Source organism: Oryzias latipes, chromosome 17 (genome assembly GCF_053564925.1).
Source record: "Oryzias latipes strain Hd-rR chromosome 17, Olatipes_Hd-rR_3.1".
NCBI lineage: Eukaryota > Metazoa > Chordata > Actinopteri > Beloniformes > Adrianichthyidae > Oryzias > Oryzias latipes.
In genome coordinates this window covers 25,088,642-25,110,020 of record NC_136253.1, presented here as the reverse complement: position 1 = coordinate 25,110,020, position 21,379 = coordinate 25,088,642, and the positions used below count along the sequence as shown (strand labels likewise).

Sequence of the window (21,379 nt, the reverse complement as noted above, 5' to 3'; positions counted from 1 at the left end):
GTGGCTTGTCGTAGTAGCTTCTGTGTTACACCTACAATCTTTTTCCAACAGCATTTTTCATCTTCTTCTGATTTGCAATGAATAAATACTCCATTCTGCAATTTTTACCTCAATTTTCTTCATATACATCCTCCATCATAAGAAAAATGCCATAAGAACATGTTTAAAAACACCAAAGACATCAGTTGCTAATATTTTGTTTGTTTGCTAATATTTCTAAACATTTACAACAAGGGAAGAATGTGTGTGTTTTTTTGATGATTAATTTATTTTTACAGCATAAGGTCAAATAAAAAAGTGCACAACGTTTTACAGTTACTGAATGTCAATCTGTTCAGTTTTATTGTATTTTTCATACATTAAAAGCAGTTAAACCTTATGGGTCAAATCAGGATCAGCTTTTCATGAACTAATAAACAATATTTTAAATTTGAAAAGCATAGATTGTACATTTTTTTAAAAATCTGAAAACGTGAAAACAATTTTAAACTTTAAAGTACACACATTCGAGTTTTAAACTTTTTTTCAATTTACTTTTTTTCAAATGTACGATTTGGTTTTTCATTACGTTTAAGCTGATCCCAATTTGACCTAATAAAAAACTTCTGTTTCATGAAAATTGGAGCTTCATATGATGTCCTCCTGTAGGTGGAGCACAAAGTGAGCATTGAAGGATGATGTTTTCTTACCAAAATAAAATACAGTGAAGTGATATTTTTCAATTCTACAAAGATAAAGAAAAAAACCATACGAGCATTGCAGAATGCATGTCTTAAATGTTTTTTTGGGGTGGGCCGTGTACATTTAAAATCTGTTCGTTTGTTTTTCTCTGTCCTGAAAACTTAATTTTCGTCCAACTAAAGTGGTCTTTTATTTTGGGAGGGAAGAGATTCTCGCGAGCTTGTTCCGCGAGACTCCGCAGCAGCGGGCTCGCGCCTCGCGCGCAGCGGCAGAGCGGCTTCTAGTTCCAGCCGGCGACAGACAGACAGACATACACAGAGAGAGTAGTAGCAGTTCAGCGGCGTCCCCGTCCGATACACACACCGCAACTGGATACCTACCGCTACAAAAAAGGAGGGAAAACAGCTCTTTTTGTGAAACAGTTGACTTCGACATTTGTTTCATAGACTCTAGTTCGTTTTTCCCCCGAAACTTTGTCTCCCAAGAGTGGCAGTTACCGGCCGTTAAAAAAAGCTGCGTGTAGTCAGAGAGCGAACCTAAACTTTAGGCTTATCGTCAATCTACCTGCTTCACACCTTAAATTATTAAGGGCAAAAAAGCTAATTTCATCAGACTGAAGTTTATCTATGTTGTCCATACGAAACTACTTTTCATCCCCTCCAACTTCTTAAGTTTGATAGTATATACCAAGAGAAAAATAAATCAAGAAGTACACGAAGACGGTGGATGTACTTTCAACCATGGATGTAACCGTTTACCCGCCTCCTCCTCAGTCTTTAGCCGCTTCTGATCACACCAGGATGGGGCAGTTCTCCTACCCTGAGCCGGGCTTTTCAACTAACAAGGTAAGGAGGGAAAGTCTCTTTTCAGTCTTTGTTTTCTACTTTCCTTGTGCATTCTTTCTGGTATTTTGAGTGAACGTTAAGAGGCAATTAATTGCCTTTTTTTGGGGGGTCCCAGTTAATTAACGCAGCTAACAAAGGTAACTACATTTTAGTGTTGCTCACTTCTCTCATTGGCTGATTTGTCAGCTTCCACTGGTGTGTTCTGTCAGTGATGTCATGACACCCATAATTAAAACTTCACCACTGGTAATTACTGATAATTACTTTCTGAAATAGTCAAAGTAGAAAAGATGTGGTCGCAAGGATCTTAGAGATGGCAAGTAAAAGGGAATTAGAACGACTCAGATCAATTCTTTGTAATAGAATAATTTAAAATAAAAAATCTCAGAATTCCTTGTTATACTCAAAGCAATTTGTTTTAGGAAGACTGTTGTCTTCTTTCCAGAGAAAGATCCACTGTCTTGCTATGAACTGACAACACTCCTCTGATTTTTTTTAAATGTATAATATATATAATTATCTACCCAATCTGGCCATGGGGATGCTCCAAGAGTCTGAGTAGTGAGAGGTACAGAAATATCAAGACCATGTTCACTTGACAGTGATGAATTGCTTAATTATTTAATTAGGTTGGGCTGATAAGTGCAGCCAGAAGCGTTAACAACAGATTATTAACCTCTCTTCAGTCTCTCGGCTGTATAATTGAACATGTTTATTTTTACAGTGTGCGATTATGAACATATATTTATGAATAGAAACTAAACTGCAGAGTGGTTACAGACTGCACACAACCATTTTGAAGGCTCTCTCTATTGTACACTTAAAATTATGTAGCTATGTGTAATGCAAAATGGAGATAGGTTTGGAGTATTTGTATGACAGATTAGCAGCAGAACATTGAAAGACTAGGAAAAGAGATGTTCTGACTGAAGAGTGAGGTAGAAGTAGTAACCAGATCAGGGTTGGTATTAAAATACATTTTTCTTTGGGGACTACCTGAAGCTGGTCTGTGATCCCACTGGGTCCCACTCCTGGATCTCTACCATAAGTAAGACTGCTTTGTTGACCCCAACTCTTTGTCATTGCTTTCTATTAACTTGAGTACAGATAAAAGTCTAAATACATTGCTTCAGTTTAAAGGATGACGTGATGCTAGGTCTTTTTCTACATTCTTGTCACGGCTGCTCTTGTTGGCACGATGCAAACTCAAATGTTGCGCTGGTCATTCTACGATTGCTTTATGCTGCCGTGTGTCAAGTTTGTGTTTCAATACCCACTGAGTTGGAGCATTTCGTTGCCCTTTGTTTCCTGTTCAAATAATTTGATTGACAGACAAGAACACCTTTGTGTAAGGTGGATGTTTAGTTATCCGTACAACACATTCAAAACCAAGAAAGTTACAAAAAACATACATAATAAAAAACAAACAAACGCATACATTGATTCTTGCTTCAATAACAAACAAAGCAAAGATATAGTTTCCATATCTGTGATATAAAACTTTTTTTTTTATCTGTTTGCAGATTACTATAATCTAACCTTTTTTAATGGGCATATAATTAAGATTAGATGGAGGTGGATGATTCTCTGTGGCCTCCCCTAATGACAAGGATGATCAAGGTGTGACAGAAAAGCCTGGAAGTTGTTTGAACACTCTAACTAAGGTTGTCCTTGAGTCTCACTTGTGGACTTCATCTGTAAATCAAAAGAACACTCACACTAATTTAAGGTTAAATTTAAAATTATGACAGTTAAATAATTCAACTCTGGATAAGCTGTCAGCAATGTAAATCTAACACAAACTCGAAACTTTTGAAAGCAGAATGTAAATTCATTTCTGTTGTAAAGTTGAATGGTCACTGACCTAGATGTGTAAACAAGCCACCTTATGGTTTTTTTGATGAAATGCAACTGGCTTATATAAACCTTTTTATGATATGATATTAAGTCAATTTTTTGTTCTCTTTTTGGAATAATTATTATTTGTACTTTTATTCTCTCAGTAGTGACACCTACTGTTCATGCTTAAAACTACAACATAGTTTGCTTGAAAGGGTCCATCCAGTGATCCTTTGCTAAATTGTGGGTCACATTTTGTGATCTGATTGGCTGTTGACCTTGTCAATCAATCTTCTGTGTCTCCAGTACAGAACGTGTTCAGTTTGCCTTGCATAAATCTTTGTTCGTGAGCAGATCTTTGTTTTTTTTTATTCTATCATACTAGACTTATTATTATTACTTTTTTTTTTACGAAGTTTTCAACTTTAAGAGCTTAGAAAAAGAGGAAAAGTGGTAAAATCTTAATGACTCTCAGAGAAAAGTGGATGAAGTGTTTAGTGAGGGGTTTTACAACCTCAAAACATCCTTAATTCTGCCTTGCAGATTTTAGCTACTGTGGGTTAATTTTATAACGTGACCTCCACAATAAACGAGGGAACAATTTAATGTAGCAACCATCGACAACACCAAACAACACCAGCAGAGAAGAATTTTACAATGACAACATTGCTACAACACACCAAGCATTCGATGGTGATTTGCAATCCAGAACACACCAAACGTGGACTCTTGAACATTCGTTTAGCAATTGGTGTTTTTACTGGACTGTCGCTACCTGATTCTAGCGCATGTGCTCATTTGGAAGAGTAAGTGCAAAACGTCGAAGTGGTTTCAAATTTGGCAATTCTTGCCTTTTTTTCACAGCTCTATTCTGACAAATGGGTGATTTGGTGTCATAGAATTCCAACAGGGCACAAACTGCAAATTTTAACTTTTCCTCCATGATCAATTTTCAAACTGTTGGCATTTCCCTGCATTCAAAAAGACGCATCCCCATACGTCACTACCAAAGCAGAGTCCCTGATTCAAGTTCAACTGGTTTTACTATCAACATGCGTTCAGTGGCCACACATTTTGTACATGGAGCTTGAAAACTGACATAAAAACTTGCGTAGTGACACGTGAACGCAAGAGTTTTTAAGGCGAAACCCCGGAACGCGCATATACATGCATTTACATTGACTTTTCATTGGAAGTGGTCACTTAAACGCGTTTCTGAATCCAGTGTGAACGTGGCATTCGATCTGCTTTCCATCTCTGTAGTTTCAAAAAGGTGTTGAATCTTAATGAAGGTGTATCAGTCCTGTTTTAAATTTGCCATATGGAAAAACGCCTGCTTCTTTGACCTTTTATACAGACACGAGCTTCATTCAAGATCCGTATTTTTTACAATATGGTGCTTTTAAAATTCACTGTGGAGGCACAGTTGCTTTCCTGAAAAGGTTAGGCTGTCTCTTTCAAATATATTTGTCTTTATCCTTTTCCAGTAGTTACTTTAACAGTCAACACTAAGAAAGTGTTGAATGAAACAGTTTGTAGTTAGAGGGAACGATCAGCCCTGTTCCTCTGCTGTGAGTGTTTTTCAACATGCTATCAAGCTAGAGCAGTTTTATTTTATCAAAGAGTAACAGCAGCCTCGTTCCAGATAGAAAAGGATAAAATACATTTTAGCTGTTGTTCTAAATTGTTGTTTCATTTCAATACCCAGAGCAGCCTGGAATATTTTGAATGCCTTCAAAAAAAAATGTCATTAACAATACGACGTCAACACGCCTCTTTTCATTTTTGCCACTTGAGAGAACGTCTGAAGAAAGCTTCAAAAATGTGATTTATGCTCAGCAGTAAAATGAAAAATGATCTGCAGTGGATGTACAAACAAAAGACAGAAAAAAAGTAATTTTTTTTTAGCTCTGCAGCACAAGTGATGTGTAAATGTGCATAAATGCTAAATTCTCATTAACAGAGATCAAATAAGTGAGTTTACTGCAATTACTACTTCAGAATGCTTTCCAACCCATGATGAAAGCGTATTTTAGGCAGGAATCAGTACAGTGGCTCAAAAGATTGTTTGGTTGATGCTTCGGCATCCGATTCATAATTGAAGAGGAGAAAAGAAAAAGAAAAGGTTTGACGGCTCTTCACATCTGAGAGGATGCCTTTGCTGACTCTGACTGTACTAACTGGCTCTGCCCCACTGCTCTGATTTGGCTGACGGTGAACCTGTGACTAACAGAGGGAGACTGATGGTTCATCCAGTCTCCCTCAAGTCTTCAAAAACACCATCTAAACACAACTTCACAGATGTTTCAGTTAAGCAAACCATCTGCTGGGAATTAACACGTAACAAATGATTTATTTCAAGCTTTTTTTCTTCTTTTTTTGCCCTCTCTGACTGACACAGTGATTGGAACTGAAAAGAATGTCAGGATGGATTAGTTAGGTTAAAGTCATTTGATATCTTACTGCTTTATTATATTGCTCGAGCAGAGTCCCTGCAGCTCGAACCACCACTGGTCCAGACAGAATGGTACCGTGTAGCAGCTACCATGCACTTTCAGAAAGAAAAGGAAGTAAGGAGAAACGCGATGCTGGTGATGTGGAGAGAGTGCGCTATGTGGTTGGGGGTAGGGACTGAAGAGCAATAGACGGGGTTGTTGGGGGTAGGGATGAAATAGATGAGAGGAAGAGTGACAGAGAGAAAAAGAGAAAGAGAGAGGGGAAAAGTGGGGGTGGGGCCACAAAGGTTTGTACTATATATTTCTGTCTGTGTTTCTTTTGATTCAGGGTTCTGTCGGCCTGATAGACGAGATCATATTACTGTGTGGAGGAACACAGACAATGCTGGAAAAGGAGGCAGGAAGTAGAGGAAGAAAGTAGGAAGCAGGGCAGAGACAAAAACAAAGGAGGACTATGATGTTTTTCATTTCAGCGCCAAACTACCCACAGTTACTAATGGTGGGATTTGTTTATCATAAATACTATAGGATTAATAGTTTGTGCAACACTAAAGAAAATCAAAGGGATGGAGATATTTACTGGTTGGATTATTTTAAAGCACAAAGTGACCATTTAGCAATTCCTCCCTTTAACCTGAAGCACTTCTGCCTTTAAATGCAACCCCAATGAACCCTTTTTCTTTATGCACTCGTACAGAACTGCTTGCAAGTGAAATTTTTAATTTCCAAAAGAATATTTGTAGGGAAAAAAGTAGAAGACATTAACTGTACATTTAGGGCTTTGCTATAGTCAACTGCCATTTAACAGATATTGAATATATCCTAAGTCCCTCCCTACTCCCAACTATTTAAAAACTATATAATGCGAGACTATCTAGTTCCCTGGATTTTATAAGCAATTCGGACACCATGCTTACACCTTTATAAAATAAAATAGATAAATATGATGTCACTGGTTTCCACTGGTTTGTCATTGGTTTGTAGCGTGCCAAGTATATATTTATGACAATTTTACATAGGCTATTTATGAATCCACTGTCTTCTAAAGATAACAAATGTGGATAGTTTATTGAAAGAAAAAAAATATAAAAAAAATGTATCTTCAAAAATTGTTCAAATGCAATCCATTATGGTCTAAATTTGTCGATCTAGTGTCGACGCTGACTGGGTTTTTGCAGACACTTCTGGGAAATTTCTAGTGCAGACTCGATTTTCGAATTGTAGATTTGGACAGCCATACAAAATGGTGAACGCACTATATAGTGCACTATGTAGTGAGTAGTAAAGAATTCTGACACAAGCGGTGTTCCCAATAGGGCTGTGGATCCTTACTTAGGTGGCAATCTGATTCTTTTTACGAATAACCAGGGTTAATAAACAACAATTCACTTTCTCCAAAATTTGGTTCAAACCTTGATTTTGGTTCTGTTAGACAGATGATTTGTGTGTTACAAAAAAAAAAACCACATCAAAAAGATTTGAAAAATTCATCGACTGTGTAAGAAAACTGGACTGAGTTAGAAATTCCTCACTGCCAAAGCCAAAATTCTGCAGATATCTATTGAAAAATAAAAGTGACTACGTCATTATATTTGTCAGAATAACCATTCTTGCTCTGGCACCTTTTTAACATGTTCAATCCATTGAATGTTCGAGGCCTTTGATTGACAGATTCTCCCAAGCCTGCTTTCAAGTGGTAGGGGTGTGGACTTCCAGCATGCTCACTCCTGATTGGCGATTGCCATAGAAAGGTTGACTCAGACCGACTCTGATCAATTGTTTGTTACTGACAATTTCATGCCAAATCGCGAAATAATTGTGACTGAATTGACTTAATTTGGTTACTTTTGTGCCCTTTTTATTGGTATATCATGTCAGACTGCTGATCTTTGGAGCCTTTAGTCACTTTTCTGTTGCTTGTTTTTTAGAACTTTGATGATAGAAAGCTATTAGAATTAATGAACCAAAGTGAGAAGTATTCATTTCAAGATACATTACTTTTAAGTCAATGGTATGAGCATAAATGGTGTTTATAAGTTATGGCCTCCTGAAAGTCAGAAATTGCAAAGGTGAGAAAAACAAGACGGGAAGAGGGAAAGAGTACGAAAGGAAGGAAAGAGAGACAGAGCAAGAAAGAGAGAAGGCCTAATGTAAACAAAATGATTGTGAAAGCTGGGTGAGGTATTTCTAAAGCAAATACAGAGGAGAGGACACTGAAGGGAGAACCAGGGTTAAGAAAGAACATCAGCATTCAAACTGAAATCTAAAAAAAAAAAGCGAAATGGAAAAAAGCTCTGCAAGTGACAAAAAACAAGTGATTTATGAATTTTTTTAGAGTTATTAGTACAATAATCCTACTCCTGTATGTACACTTTCTTCAGATAAATGCACTGAACACAAATAACATTGGACATGTTAAATATCCAGCAAAGCTCATCTCCTAAAATCTCTGAAGTGCTGTGGTGATGCTGTGATGCTGAAAAGCTATAAAACAATTGTCGACATCCAGCTGTGAAACTTCTAGGGAAACTGAGGCAGTGCAGGACATTCCCTCTTCAATAGGCAGAAATTAGACAGCTGTTCTACAGTTCTAAGTTCTACAGCTGTAACCCATAAACATAAGTCTGGCTAAAGTTCAACAAGCTCTGTTGGTTCCAGTGTACTATAATTGTTTCCTTTGGTTACATGTTATGTTATGGTGTATTTTGAGGGAAGTCAAATGTACACTGAGAAACTCCTGACTAGTACCTGTATGTTTGATGTGATAGAAGCCTTTGAGGTTATAATTCACCTCATAAGTTTCCCTTTTATCCACTTTTATCCACACTTTCAGCTCCAAAAAATGTGGTCAATTGAATAGCCATTTTTACACCATTTTACTATAGAAGCATGTTGGAACCAGATCTCGTCAGTAAACAGTGATTGGCCCAAGGTAGTCTAAACATTTCTACGGCAACATCTCTCACCAGTCAGGATGGAGCTTGTTGGAAGTCCACACCCCTACCACTTGAAAGCGGGTCTGGGAGAATCTATCCATCAAATTTCTGAATGTTCAGCGTCAGACCACATACTTTGAGGCATCTGATTGGCCAGTTTATTACTTCAATTACTTGCACTACAGAAAAAAATATCCTGAAAAAATAGGATTAGTAAGAACATGTTTAAAAAAGGCAGCAGAGCAAGAATGGTATTCTGGCGAATACAATGACTGAGTGATAGTTGTTTATTTCTCCATTGAAGTCTATGGGATTTTGGCTTCTTGGAGCAAGCAGGTACTTCCTGTTTGGAACGTGAGGGGTCTTATCCTCTTATCCTTTGATCTATTTTGAGGTGTAATGGTTAATGGCTGAAATAAAAATCAAAGGATCCTTGAAGTTGGAACATGTTTCCTATAGACAATTTATATAATGCAAAAACGTTTCTGCTTTTATTTTATTATAAAATCTAAGGGGTGCATCAAGTTAATTGTTTTTGATTAAATGATTTATTGTCACAATGCTTCCTTTCTCATTGATTGTATTGAATGTCTCACTGGTATCTCGTAAGTGTCACAGGTTTTTAACTTTGTTTAGCACACTGCTGAGGTTGTAAAGCTGCTTTGCTATCATGTATTTAGAATCTGGTGCTTTGATTTTGGTTTTTTATGTCCATAGGGGGTCATTTACAATCATAACCGTAAGTCACTGTTCTAGATTTATTCCTGCGGATAGAACGCTGCAAAAACGAGTTATGCCTCTTACATGAAATAATGTGCCATCCGTCAACTGTTTCTCATTACATCACTACTTTGTAACAGATTGTTTTGCTGTATTGAGGGTTAAATTGTAATCTGATTCAGAGCCTAAAATATTACATGGCATCAGTGACTGAACATTTTTCTAACAGTAGACAAAGCAAAGGTGTATTCATTTGATTGTTTATGTGATCTCCGATAAATACATTTGTGTCGAGGATTCTCCATTTTTGGTTGCAGACCTGAAGACTGCTCACTTTCGCTTGCATCCATTTTTCATATTGATTCTTCTCTTCAAAGTTGTGGGAGGGCTGAACTCCAGCCAATATTGGGTGAAGGGCCCGGATATTTCTTCCCCCAAAAGTCTCTGTAATAATATTCTTGTTATTATGGCTGGAAGAAAAAAAAAGCCTGTTTTCCTCCAACCTGTACATATCACAACAGGCCCCCTTACAAGCGGATTGACAGTTCGACGCAACATGACAAAAACAAGAGGAAGTGTTTTGACTGAAGCAGACAGGATGTGTGTAAAGGCATTGGAAGTCACCTTGGGGTGCAAAACATTCAAAAAGCCACAGCTTTTTCTTCTGGAGCTTAGTGCATACCTGCAGGGTACATACTTTGTTTTCATATAATAATAAATCAGCTCCCTGAGAGTTGGCTGACTGAACCCACTGTATATTAGGATTGTTGGCATGTAGCCATAGCATAAACAAGATAATCCTTTCAGCTATGAAAAACATTGCAATCCTTACCAAATTACTATTTTTGAGGAACAACCGTCATCAGTCAGGATAATACAAAATAAAATAATATAGATTTGTAAGTGCATTTGAAGTGCCATGTATTAGGCGGGGACATGTAAATGTGATGTGGTAATTGGTGTTTTTAATCATATCTCACCAAATCCAAAAACACTGAGGCAGTTGCTCGAGTGCTTCTTAAAATAAAAGAACAATATTCTGATCATTTGAACCCAAGCTATTTAAAACAGTATACATTCCACCCACAGTTGTATGTTTCTGTGACTCTGCCTGTAGTTTATTTGAATGTTTTATTTTGTGTCCTGTTGCCGCTTATAATCAGCCAAATAGCCAGCGTCTCATCTAATTATCTATCAGAAACAACTAGTCAATCTGTCCGTCCGTCTGTCCACGCTGGCAATCTTTCCCACTGTAGAACGTCTCGCCAGACTCCTCGGTGCACTCCCACCTCCGAAGCTTGCTGATGATAGGCTGACCGTCGGCACTGGTGCTTGTGTATTGGACTGTGTGAAAGCATTTTCGTTTGTGGATGCAGAGGGACGGAGCAGTGAGGGACTTCTTGTTGGTGGAGCGGTGCCAAATGAAGCAGATGGGCGGAGACAGACCACTGCCAGAAGAGACTAATTATCAGACTTTCAGTTCCAAAACAAACATATTGCAAACAAATCACATTGTGCCAACATTGCTGCATTGTTCTGAGTGTGTCTACTGTGTTAACAACAATGACTTGGATCAATTAACTTGTGGCACACAAGATTGGATCCTGTCCCACGGCATTAATAAGGAATTGTTAGAGCCCCCCCTTTTTTCCTACAGCCCTCATTCTGTTTGTGCAATACTATCTGCTGTTGTGAAGTGTTAATTGATGAGAAAAGAAGGGTTGCCTAATTTTAAAAATGTAAAGTTGTGACCTTTTTTTATTTTTGGCCTTTAAAACTATCTGTGAGCTCAATCAGATGTTTTCTTCTCTAAAAAGACTTTTGTGCCACTTGTTTTAAACACAGTGTGCAGAAATTCAACTTTCACAGAAAGAGACATTATTTAAAATGTATTTGAATCACTCAGTTTGTTACTTTCAGGCACTAGATTTAATGCAGGCATGCAGGAATCATGAGATTTGTTAAATTTACCTTATTCCTAAATGCTCTAACTCCTTGAACATTTCACGTTTTTACAATGCTGCTAAATGTTCTTCTATAAACTTCAGGCGTGTTTATGTATTAGAAACAGCATAATACATATTTGCTGCACACATACAAACATCTCACCGCTATGAAATTTTTTCCTAGTGACACAAAGTTCGCAGTCCTGGCTAGTTTGTTAAAATAGCAAAGTTATGGTTTTAGGTTCAACAAATGTCAAAACACATCCACTGAAATTTGCTATGAAAGCCCTCGTACTACATTTCTTCCAACGGACTTGTTAGCTTGATGTGACAAATGACTTGAAAGAGATGAACAAAGATTGTGTAAAAACACCTCCAATTAGTTTGTATGGAGTTCATTTGAAGCCATTTTTTCTGAGCCGTGATGCATTTTGCCAGGAGATGCCATCATCAAATCCCAGCCTTTTTCCACAAATAGACATGTTGGGGGAGACATAGGCCAGGCAGCTTTTGGCACATGCCCAGTAAGGCCCAGAGCAGAAGAGTCAGCAATTGATTCCTCAAATGACCACATTCTATTAGTTCAATCTCAAATACAAAACATAAAACCTCAAGGTTCTAGAAACTTTAAATGGAGTTATAGTACAATTGGACAAAAATTGGGGTTAACTGCTTGTGAAACAAACTACTAAACTGATACCAGGTGAACTGATTTGGCTGCAGTTATCTTTAAAGGAGTCACCACTGTTGTACTTTTCACGTATTGATACATGACTTATAGCCTTTAGTTTACACATTTTCGGTGATATTGTCATATCTTTACCATTTATTTTTGTGTTTCCAATGTGGCCACTTTGATGCTATATTTAGACAGCCCTATTTGGGAAGAACTTTACATTCACAGAAGCAATTCCAAGTGATTTATGGAGATTCAAAAGCTGCTGCAGCAAACAGGAAGATCAAACGAAAAAGAGCTAAATCAAAAACAAACAAAATATATTAAATAAAAAGGTGAAATTGCAGCACTTTGAACTTTGAAGCATCAGGAACAACTAACTATTCAGTTTGAATTTGAATATAGATGTTGGAGCAGTTGGAGAACATCTGAGCTCATCGAGTAGCAGCTGAAAGTAGATTTAACCTGTTTGGTTCTGACTCCAGGTTCTGCCAGCTGATTGCTTCCTGCAGATATTAGAGCCTTGATGGGTTTAAGCAGCACGAGTAGATCTGACATATATTTGGACTCCACACCATTAAGGGATTTATGCATTAGCAGGTTGTAAATCTTGCCATGGAGTGCTTTCAAACCAATGCTGCATTGACCTGATAGCCATTGTAAGGATTTGTGAACAAGAAGTAGCTGCAGCTTTTTAATATTGAGGTTCATTAGTTTCACAAATGGATATGGTAAAAAGGGAATTTAGTTGTGGCCTTAAGGTGAGCACTTAAACCCAGTTCTGAATCTATTGACACACCAAGTTCTCTAACTTGACTTTTGATTTTTACTCCTCTAGAAACCACTTGTTCGTTTTCCTTTACTTTTTCTTTTTAACCCATAGAGCCCGTAGAGTGAAAATGTTCATTCACATTCTCCACTGGCAGATGAAACAATGGTTACCAGTCGTAGATTAGTTGATATTAGTATTATTAAGGCATTTTAAAGCTGGTAGATGTATTAACAAAGTAGGCCTGCACAATATACCGCAAATTTATCGTTATCGCGACATCAAGCTGTGCAATATACATACCGCAAAAGACGGCGAAAATTGCAATAAATGTTTACCTTGACCCTTGTGCTATCCTAGGCACTTTAACATTGGGAGTGGGGTCATCTAGACCCACTAGACAGTGCACTGAACTTTTTTTCTTCAATGATTTGTGATCTTCACTGGTGTCCATGGATTACATGAAATCTTTCCACCTTTATCCACCTTTGTCATGGTAGGGAGAACACGTCAAAGTAAGGGGGCGTCATCTAAGATAGCACAAGGGTTAAATGTGCTAAAACAAACTCATGGCAGCTTGAAATATTGAATAAATGAATAAATCCCTTTATGCATTTAACCAATCGGAAGGACCCGTTTACGTTGTTGATCAATCAGATGAGCCCTTTTATGTTTGATGTTTGCCTCCTATGTCAACAAGGGTCATTTGGAGTATAATTTTATACTGTTGCATTGAAATGGAAATTATGTTTTTGGTTGGTTTGATATTTGTTTATATACCGCAAATTATATCGTTATTGCAATATTAATCGCCAATATCGCATATCGCGAGTTTTCCTCATATCGTGCAGCCCTATAACAAAGTATGATTTAAAAGTGTATTTTAATTTAACTGAATTGAACAATTCTATGGCTTCACTCTTCTGCACAAATGCAGATAAATCTGCAATAGGAGCAAATGTTTATGCTGACACAGAAATGAAACAAAATCTGATTAAATATAATAAAAATGGCAATACATTTTTAAAAACTGTTCCTAAAAATGGCTAAATGGTCTTCATTTCCTGGAAGCTTCGTGTTGAAGTAACTAGGAAACACACATTCCTAAAATGACGTGTTCAGAAGTGAAAATGTTCCCACTGCACACTGGGAAAGACATTTGCCAGTGCACATACAATCTAGATTTACTGTCAGGGTGGATACATTTAGCCAATTTAAGCTGGTTTATATTGTTGTCAGGGTGACAGAGATAAGACAGATAAACAGTTGGGAAGCTGAAACACTGCAGCTGCATGCAACACAGACACGCACGCACGCGCACACACACACACACACACATGCACAGCCATAATAAAGTCATCTTTTCCTTCTCTGATCTTGGACTTGATTTACTTCTCCTCAAACTCAGACAACTGAGATTTATTCTGCCAAATGGTTTAAACACTTCATAAAGCTGTTGTAGTTTGAAAAGTTTTAACACTAGCTGCGTTTACATGGACAAAAGTAACCGGAAAGAATGCCTGATCGGAAGAAAAATGCGTCATGTAAACACATCGTTCGGTATACTCTGCCCCGATCAGACTCGTTCTGATCAAAATTTCTTTCCGATCGAGATAGGTGGGTTATGCCGATTGTTTATCCGATCGTTTTGCATGTAAACGTTTTATTCCGATCGTGTGTCACTACTGCTCTGGTTTACGTCATGCACAGACGGTGTTTTGCTCCAGAGAAAGGTTTGGAGCTCATACAGGACAGACCGTCTGCTCCACGCGACTGAACCGTGTCTCTGAGCAGAGCAGTTGGAGTGATAGCTTTGTGTTTGCGGGCAGGGGGGGGTGGTGCTTTGGTACGGGAGGCATCCGTCCCGTCGTTCTGGGTTTACAAGGTGCCAGAACCATGCTTTTGGGGGTGGGGGGGTGGGGGGGTGTTAGCTTTTCTAAAGAGAAATGCCGTTCAGTCCTTAAAAAACGTTCAAACAGTCACATGGATTTGTGTTTGTCGTGTCCCGACAAAATAAAGGTTGCTATTATTACCACATTTATATGTGTAGCCAAGATGCAGATAGCGGCATTTCCCGCATGGATTTTGTGTTTTTTAAACAAGGCTAATGTTGTTAGCGTGTTGGCCCACTCCTAACCCTGGCTTCTTCCGGCTCCGTTCCAACAGAAAAAAAATACTGACCACACGAATTAAAAATAAAATGATGAGGAACAGGTGCTTCATAATAACTATGACAATAATAAAAGCACGTTTAGAAGATCATCTTGCATATTACCAAGCTGCCAGTTATCTACTGTGTGGCAGCCTGTTTACACCGGGACTCATTTCCATACGCATGCCCATGCCCATGCCCAAATGATTTATTCCGACCGCAAGTGAGACCATGTGAACGATTGTTCTAATCGGAAAAAGTTTTTCTGGGCCCATGTACACGGGTGAATTTTAATCTGACCATTGATCCGATCAAGATATTTTGCACATGTAACCGCGGCTACTGTCTTCTTGACTCATCTTGTCTCCAATGCTGGCAAGGGCTTGATGTGAAGACAAAACAAAACCAAACACGACAAAAAACCTTTTAGCTACATGAAGTTGACAGTGGAAACATTTAAAATATCTTCATATAAATAATTCTAAAGCTACATTGCTACCGAGCATGTGACGTGCTTTCAAGAAACCGTATTCTTGATTGCATGTTTAGCCCAAGGTGTTTACATCAATGAATGAGCAGGGAGGGCTTCTTCTTCTTTTTCTTTTTCCACTGTTTACTAGCACATGTCTGCCACCTACAGTTGGAAGAAGCCTGGTACGAAATTTCAGGTTGGTGCAAATCTCGTTCCAGCCTTTTTCTTTTACAGCTTTATTCCGATAAATGAAAGACTTGGTGTCATAGAATTCCGTCTGGATACAAACTGCAATTATTAATTTCTCCTTAATGATGAGTTTTCAAACGGTTGGCACGTGACTATCAAATACAAGTCCCTGATTGGTCAAAGTTTGACCTGGTTTACTTTCAGTGCGTGTTCAATGGTGTTTTGTACGTAGAGCCTGAAAACAGTCGTAAAAATTTGTGTAGGTATGTGCGGATGTGAATTTTGAACGCGGAAGCCCGAAACGGGCATAAACATAACTTTCCATGGACTTTTTATTGCAAGTGGTCACTTGAACACGTGTTGCAGAGGGGGGTGGAAATGTAGCTTCACTGTCCTTTCGATTCGTTTGTTGACAGTAGCTACAAGTCATGTTTAAATGCCTCTAATTTCAGATCATAAACTCACAGTCTGATGAAACAATCATCAGTTCTGTAACATTTTCAAAGCCTCTGCTCAGAGAAATGGAGTAAAATTACGCTCCTCTCTCCTCCCTCTGCTGCATCACTCTCTCCCAACATTAACTTACTCTCACTGTTTCTCCATCCCTCATGCAATGCAATTCCATTTCTTAGCCTATCCCTTTTTTATTCACTCTTCTCCTCTTTTCCTTGATACACAGTATTTCTTTCTTTCCTTTGTCCTTGTCTGTCATCCTAATAGTCTTTCTCCCCCTCTTTCTCCCCCCTTCCTCCGACCCTGACCCACTTAGCTGGCTGCTTGTTATTCAAACCTTTGCTTTACCCACACAAATACGGACACACACACACACAAATACGCAAAGAGAGAACAGTGCAGATGAGCAAGAGAGAGAGAGGGAGTAATTTGGTTTCACAACAAACCTCGCAGTATTTCTCACTTCTCCCTCTGAAAGCTTTCAGATCGTCTGTAGTGATACACAGGTTTGCTCACACAATAAAACACAAATAAATGTAAAAAAAACTTCTCTCCTGCTAGCACAAAGATAACAACAGCCACAGCAACATATTCATGGAAAAAAAACCTCAGGATGCCACTGACTGTGGATGAAGCTGCAGTCGTTTTTTTTACCTGCTGAACCGTGATTGTTTTTCAATGCAAATGAAAGCAAAAATTGGCCCTAGTATAAATACATGAATGGACACATACATGAATGAGGTTCACAATAGCATACTATGAAATACATTAGAGGAGATGTGTTGCACCAAATGGCACCTGCAGAAAACTCCCAAGATATTAAGCATCCATGTATTGCAGCAGAGTCTGCAGCAGCAGTTTGTCTAGTTTCTGTGGAAAAATGCTGTAGCTCGTGGTCATTCTAAATCTTTTTGTGCCATTTAACTCTCCAACCAAAACCCCAATTTACTTTACTTCACTTCAATTGTGTTCAAATTACTATTTGATTCATTAAAAACAAATAAAGTATTTAAAATGTAGTATCATTACACCTAGATGATCTGTTCATACATTAGGAGTACCCTATCATCCTTTAAAAATAGTAAAAACAATGCAGCAACACTTTCTGTAGAATTGTTTTTTTTTACATCATAACCCATAAATGTAGTCTGTTAACGTTTTTAAAACATAAGATACTTTAAGTATGTGATGCACCATCTCTGCTCTAGTGTATCTCCATTTAAAAAAAAAAATCAATCCACAAGTCTGAATTTAAGTTTATATTATTAACTTCACTTTCTCCACCAAAAACCTTCTTCTACGCTTTATGTTTGTGAAGGTCTACCAATACACTACTTCCATTGTACAAACTGCACATTAAATGTGTCATATTTGTCAACTGCTATTGATGTGCTCAGAAGATTCAACAGTCTTTAATCAAACGTCTTGAATAAAAACAATCCAAATCTATTAATTCTTGATTCCTATGTGTAACAACATCAGAAACTGATTATGGAAAACATCATTGTTGTCACTTATAACAACAAAAAGTATAATTTGAGAATTTTGTTATAAATCATAGTTTACATTGAAAATAATTGGATTATAAAAAACTTAACTGCTAGGTCTTTTAATATAACCTCTAGCACTATATAAATAAAAATATGTATTTAAAGTGCTGTTGATCAGTCTAGTGGTTCAGTAGAATAGAAACAGACCAAATGAAATATAATAGAAACAATTAATTTAGAAAAAGGAACGTATGATTATGCAATTTCTAGGAAAAAAATAAATAAAAAACAACCTTTTGTCGTTTTCTAGGACATAATTTTTGCAGAACAGCTGTAGTTAATCAGAAATTTGCCTCTGAATTGTGGGTGCAGCTGTTCGCGCGGGTAACCCCGCCCCCACTTGCTGTTACCCATAGCTGAGCTGTCTCTCCCGCTAGCTCGCAGCCCCTCATTCCTCTCAACATAACATTATTGATGCAACAATAATAGCAAGTAATATTGGAGCCATTCAGTCGTACAGTTACTGTACAGTTCAAATGTTGTTCTTATGTTTGAGCCAGATGCCAGCTCAGGCGAAGACAAAGAAGACGTACATGGATCAATTTGTCTAAAAGTGGATGCATCCGAATGGAGCAGACCAGGAAGCTTGTGAAAACACCCATAGTGTATTCTACGTAACAAACACAATCTCTGCATTTTTTTGTCTGCTCCTGATTCACAATGACTTGAATAATGAAAACACTCAGAAACCAACTTTAATCCTAATTTCCTTAATTTATGTCCTCCATCATTAGAAAATTGCCACAAGAACATATTAAAAACAACAAAAACGCAATTGTCATTGGAGTGGGTTTTATAAAAGTGCCATCAAAGACTGAATAATTCTTCTGGTTATGTCTGCAGGTAATGACTATCAAATCTGGAACAAGGAAACATGAAATAAAATGCTTCAGAATTTTTTGTGATTAGTTGTTTTTGCTAGCTCTTTATTTTGTTCAAGAGAGCCCATTGTTTTTGGCATTTTTTTTTTTTTTTTTACAAGCACAACTTTTAAGCAATCACACGTAATGAAACTGCTGGCAGCCTGGGTTGATGAAGAGCATAATAGGTTCCACTCTGCTTTTCACACAGCATCTGCAACAAGAGAAATAACTATTTCTATGCTCCAGATTCATTTTTTTTTTTGCTGTTTGTCCCCATTCTTCTTTTCTTCCCTTCTGTGATGACACTCACTGTAGTTCTGGAGCCAAATTTATCTCCTGGATAGAAGAAAAGCGTTTGCCACTTAGTCCCACCCACCACAAAATGCCTTAATGATACCAACGTTTTGTTAAGATTTGTTTAGAATATTTAAAGTGGGAGAACTGTGGGGAAGATAATCAGGAATATTAAGATCTAAAGAAGCTTCAACCCGGTTCTACACTCCTTGCTGCTCTTTCAAAGCTGAGCAGTGTCTTAAAGGTAGTTTTTATGTATTATATTTTTAGGACTAACATCCCATCAGCAGGAGCACACTCCACAAAATCCAGGTCATTCAGCACCAGATAGTTTGGATTGATGATTGCTTTGGTCAAGGATGACACCATATTGATAAGATTTTATTACTTCTGCACTTCAGTAGCCATCTTTCATCAACTGTTGCTTTTACGTCACATGTTTTTGCACGAAGGAGTTTTTACACTTTAAGAACTAATCTGAATCACCACAGGAATTAGAATCTTTGTGTGTTGTAGTCACCATACTTTCTAGATTTTTGTTATCTATTGTTTTCTTAACTATTGAGTCAAATGGGTGAAAACACCTGGATACCGTGTGACACCTGAGCAGCAAAATAACTATGAAAGGTGTGTTGATTTTTAAAGCGATAAGAGAGGATAAGATATGGATTTCTCCACTCATGAAAATGATGCCGTCAGTTTGTTGAAGTAGAAAACCAGTCAAGAGCAGAAAACAAAAGCAGGTTAAGTTAGTTAAGATTTGAACTTATACACATGAGCATAGTTTATTACGTGATGAGCATCACTAAGGAGTCAAGATCATACATCTCTTAAAAAACAATAATCAAATCCTTTGTTTCAGACGTGTGCAGTAACTGGCTTTTTGTCCTCTAAAAGGTCTTTGTGGCACCGGTGACCATCCTTTCTGCCTCTTGTGTTGTGTTTTGTTGTTTGCTTTTCTGGTGGGTCTGTTGTAAGAATGGAAAACAGGAGAAGCTTACCTGACATGGAGGTCAACGGGTCTGCTCTCCCGTCTGATTTGTTTGTGAAAGCTGTTTGCTTTGAGAAACAGAAAACAAAGATGGTAATCAGAGGTACTTCACTTTCTAGATTATTGTTATTTGTATTTTTAAAGATGCCCTTTTATATCTTAGTGAAAATGAACTTTTAATTCAACAAAAGAGCAGTGTCCATTACAACACTGTTTTCTGGCTTTCTGTTGACTCTGTAAACCTACACCTCATTTGCATAATACCCAACAGCTGGCGAATGGACAGGGCAGCTACACGTGTCGATCCACCTGTGTGTGTGTGTGTGTGTGTGCGTTTGTGTATGCGCACGTGCCTACGTGTGTGTTTTTGTGTACGTCCACACGTGGCAGTGCTTAACTCAACCCACCTGTTCAAATTTTCTTCTCATGTTTGTCAACTAAGACAGTGATTGTGTGTCCAGGATATATGGATTATTTGAATATGGCTTATGCATGCAAATAGAGATTTGTTTGTGCTTTCTTTATGTGAGATAAAGGGTTTTTTGTGTATTAAGTACTAAATGTGACACTTGTGTTGACTGTAAATTTAAGGCATCAGTACTTTCAGGATCTTTGTATGACTAGGGATGCTGTTGGAATAAAATTACTTTTACTGAAAAATATCACAAATGTCTTACTTTGTTTAGACTGATGATATAAATTTATTTTCTTTCTGTAGTTTACAGTAGAAGTGAGTTAAACTTTTGCTCTTTGACTTGTTTTCTTTCTCACAGACCTATTTGAATATGGAGTGAAAGAAATGTGAATAGTTCATTTGGTTTGGTTTGGTTTCAGACGACAGTATTTTTTGCACTATGGGGCGCACTGTCGATGAATAGTCTATTTTTTGACGTTTTTCCTTTTTAAGGCGCATTAAGTGAGACAAAAGAGTCAGAAATAAGTCTGTCAGTCAGACTTTATGAGCTAGGGTCACAATAACTATACTTGTTTGTAACACGCTACACGTAAGCCACGTTAGGCTTTGAAGTGTACCCTATAGTGTGCAGAATATGGTTCATGGACAAATGGAGCATGGAAGTGTCATGCAGTTACAGCAGTTTTTTAAATTAGGAATTAGGGGCAGTATTGCCTAAAAATGAACACAAAAAAATAATTATATTGGAAAAATGAGTACAGTCCAGCTAGTTTTCTGACTCTTGTATATTCTTTTCTTTTTACAAATTTGCTAATGTTTTGTTATTTACTCTGTTTTGGATTTGCACTGCAGTTATTTTGTAATACTGCATGTAAAACCATGCTGTAATGTCACTCAAACTTTGTTTCATTTCCACTCTTTGGTCTGTTAGATAATCTAAACATTTTTCCGTGTGACGCACAGTTAAAGAGAACAAAGACCCTTTTTTAAAGGCAGTTTAAGTGAGCTCTCACGCCTACCAATCAAAGCTACTATCCAAGGAAACAATCCTGGGTGCAGGCCAAACATTTAATATGAATTGCTGTTGCTTTGCTTTTTTTTTTTTTTTTTTGTCCTCAAACAAAAAAAGCTC

The 21,379-nt window shown here is 37.6% G+C and overlaps 1 protein-coding gene across 1 annotated transcript in view; it reads left to right on the top strand.

Annotated features, from left to right (window-relative positions):
- Positions 1-895: 895 nt before the first annotated feature.
- The window catches only part of tox (thymocyte selection-associated high mobility group box), a 50,160-nt gene continuing 29,676 nt past the window's right edge, over positions 896-21,379 (top strand). Inside the window, exon 1 of the mRNA XM_011486632.4 lies at positions 896-1,526. Coding sequence (XP_011484934.1) covers positions 1,422-1,526 — 105 coding nt within the window. The 5' untranslated portion in view covers positions 896-1,421. The remainder of the gene's footprint in view (positions 1,527-21,379) is intronic.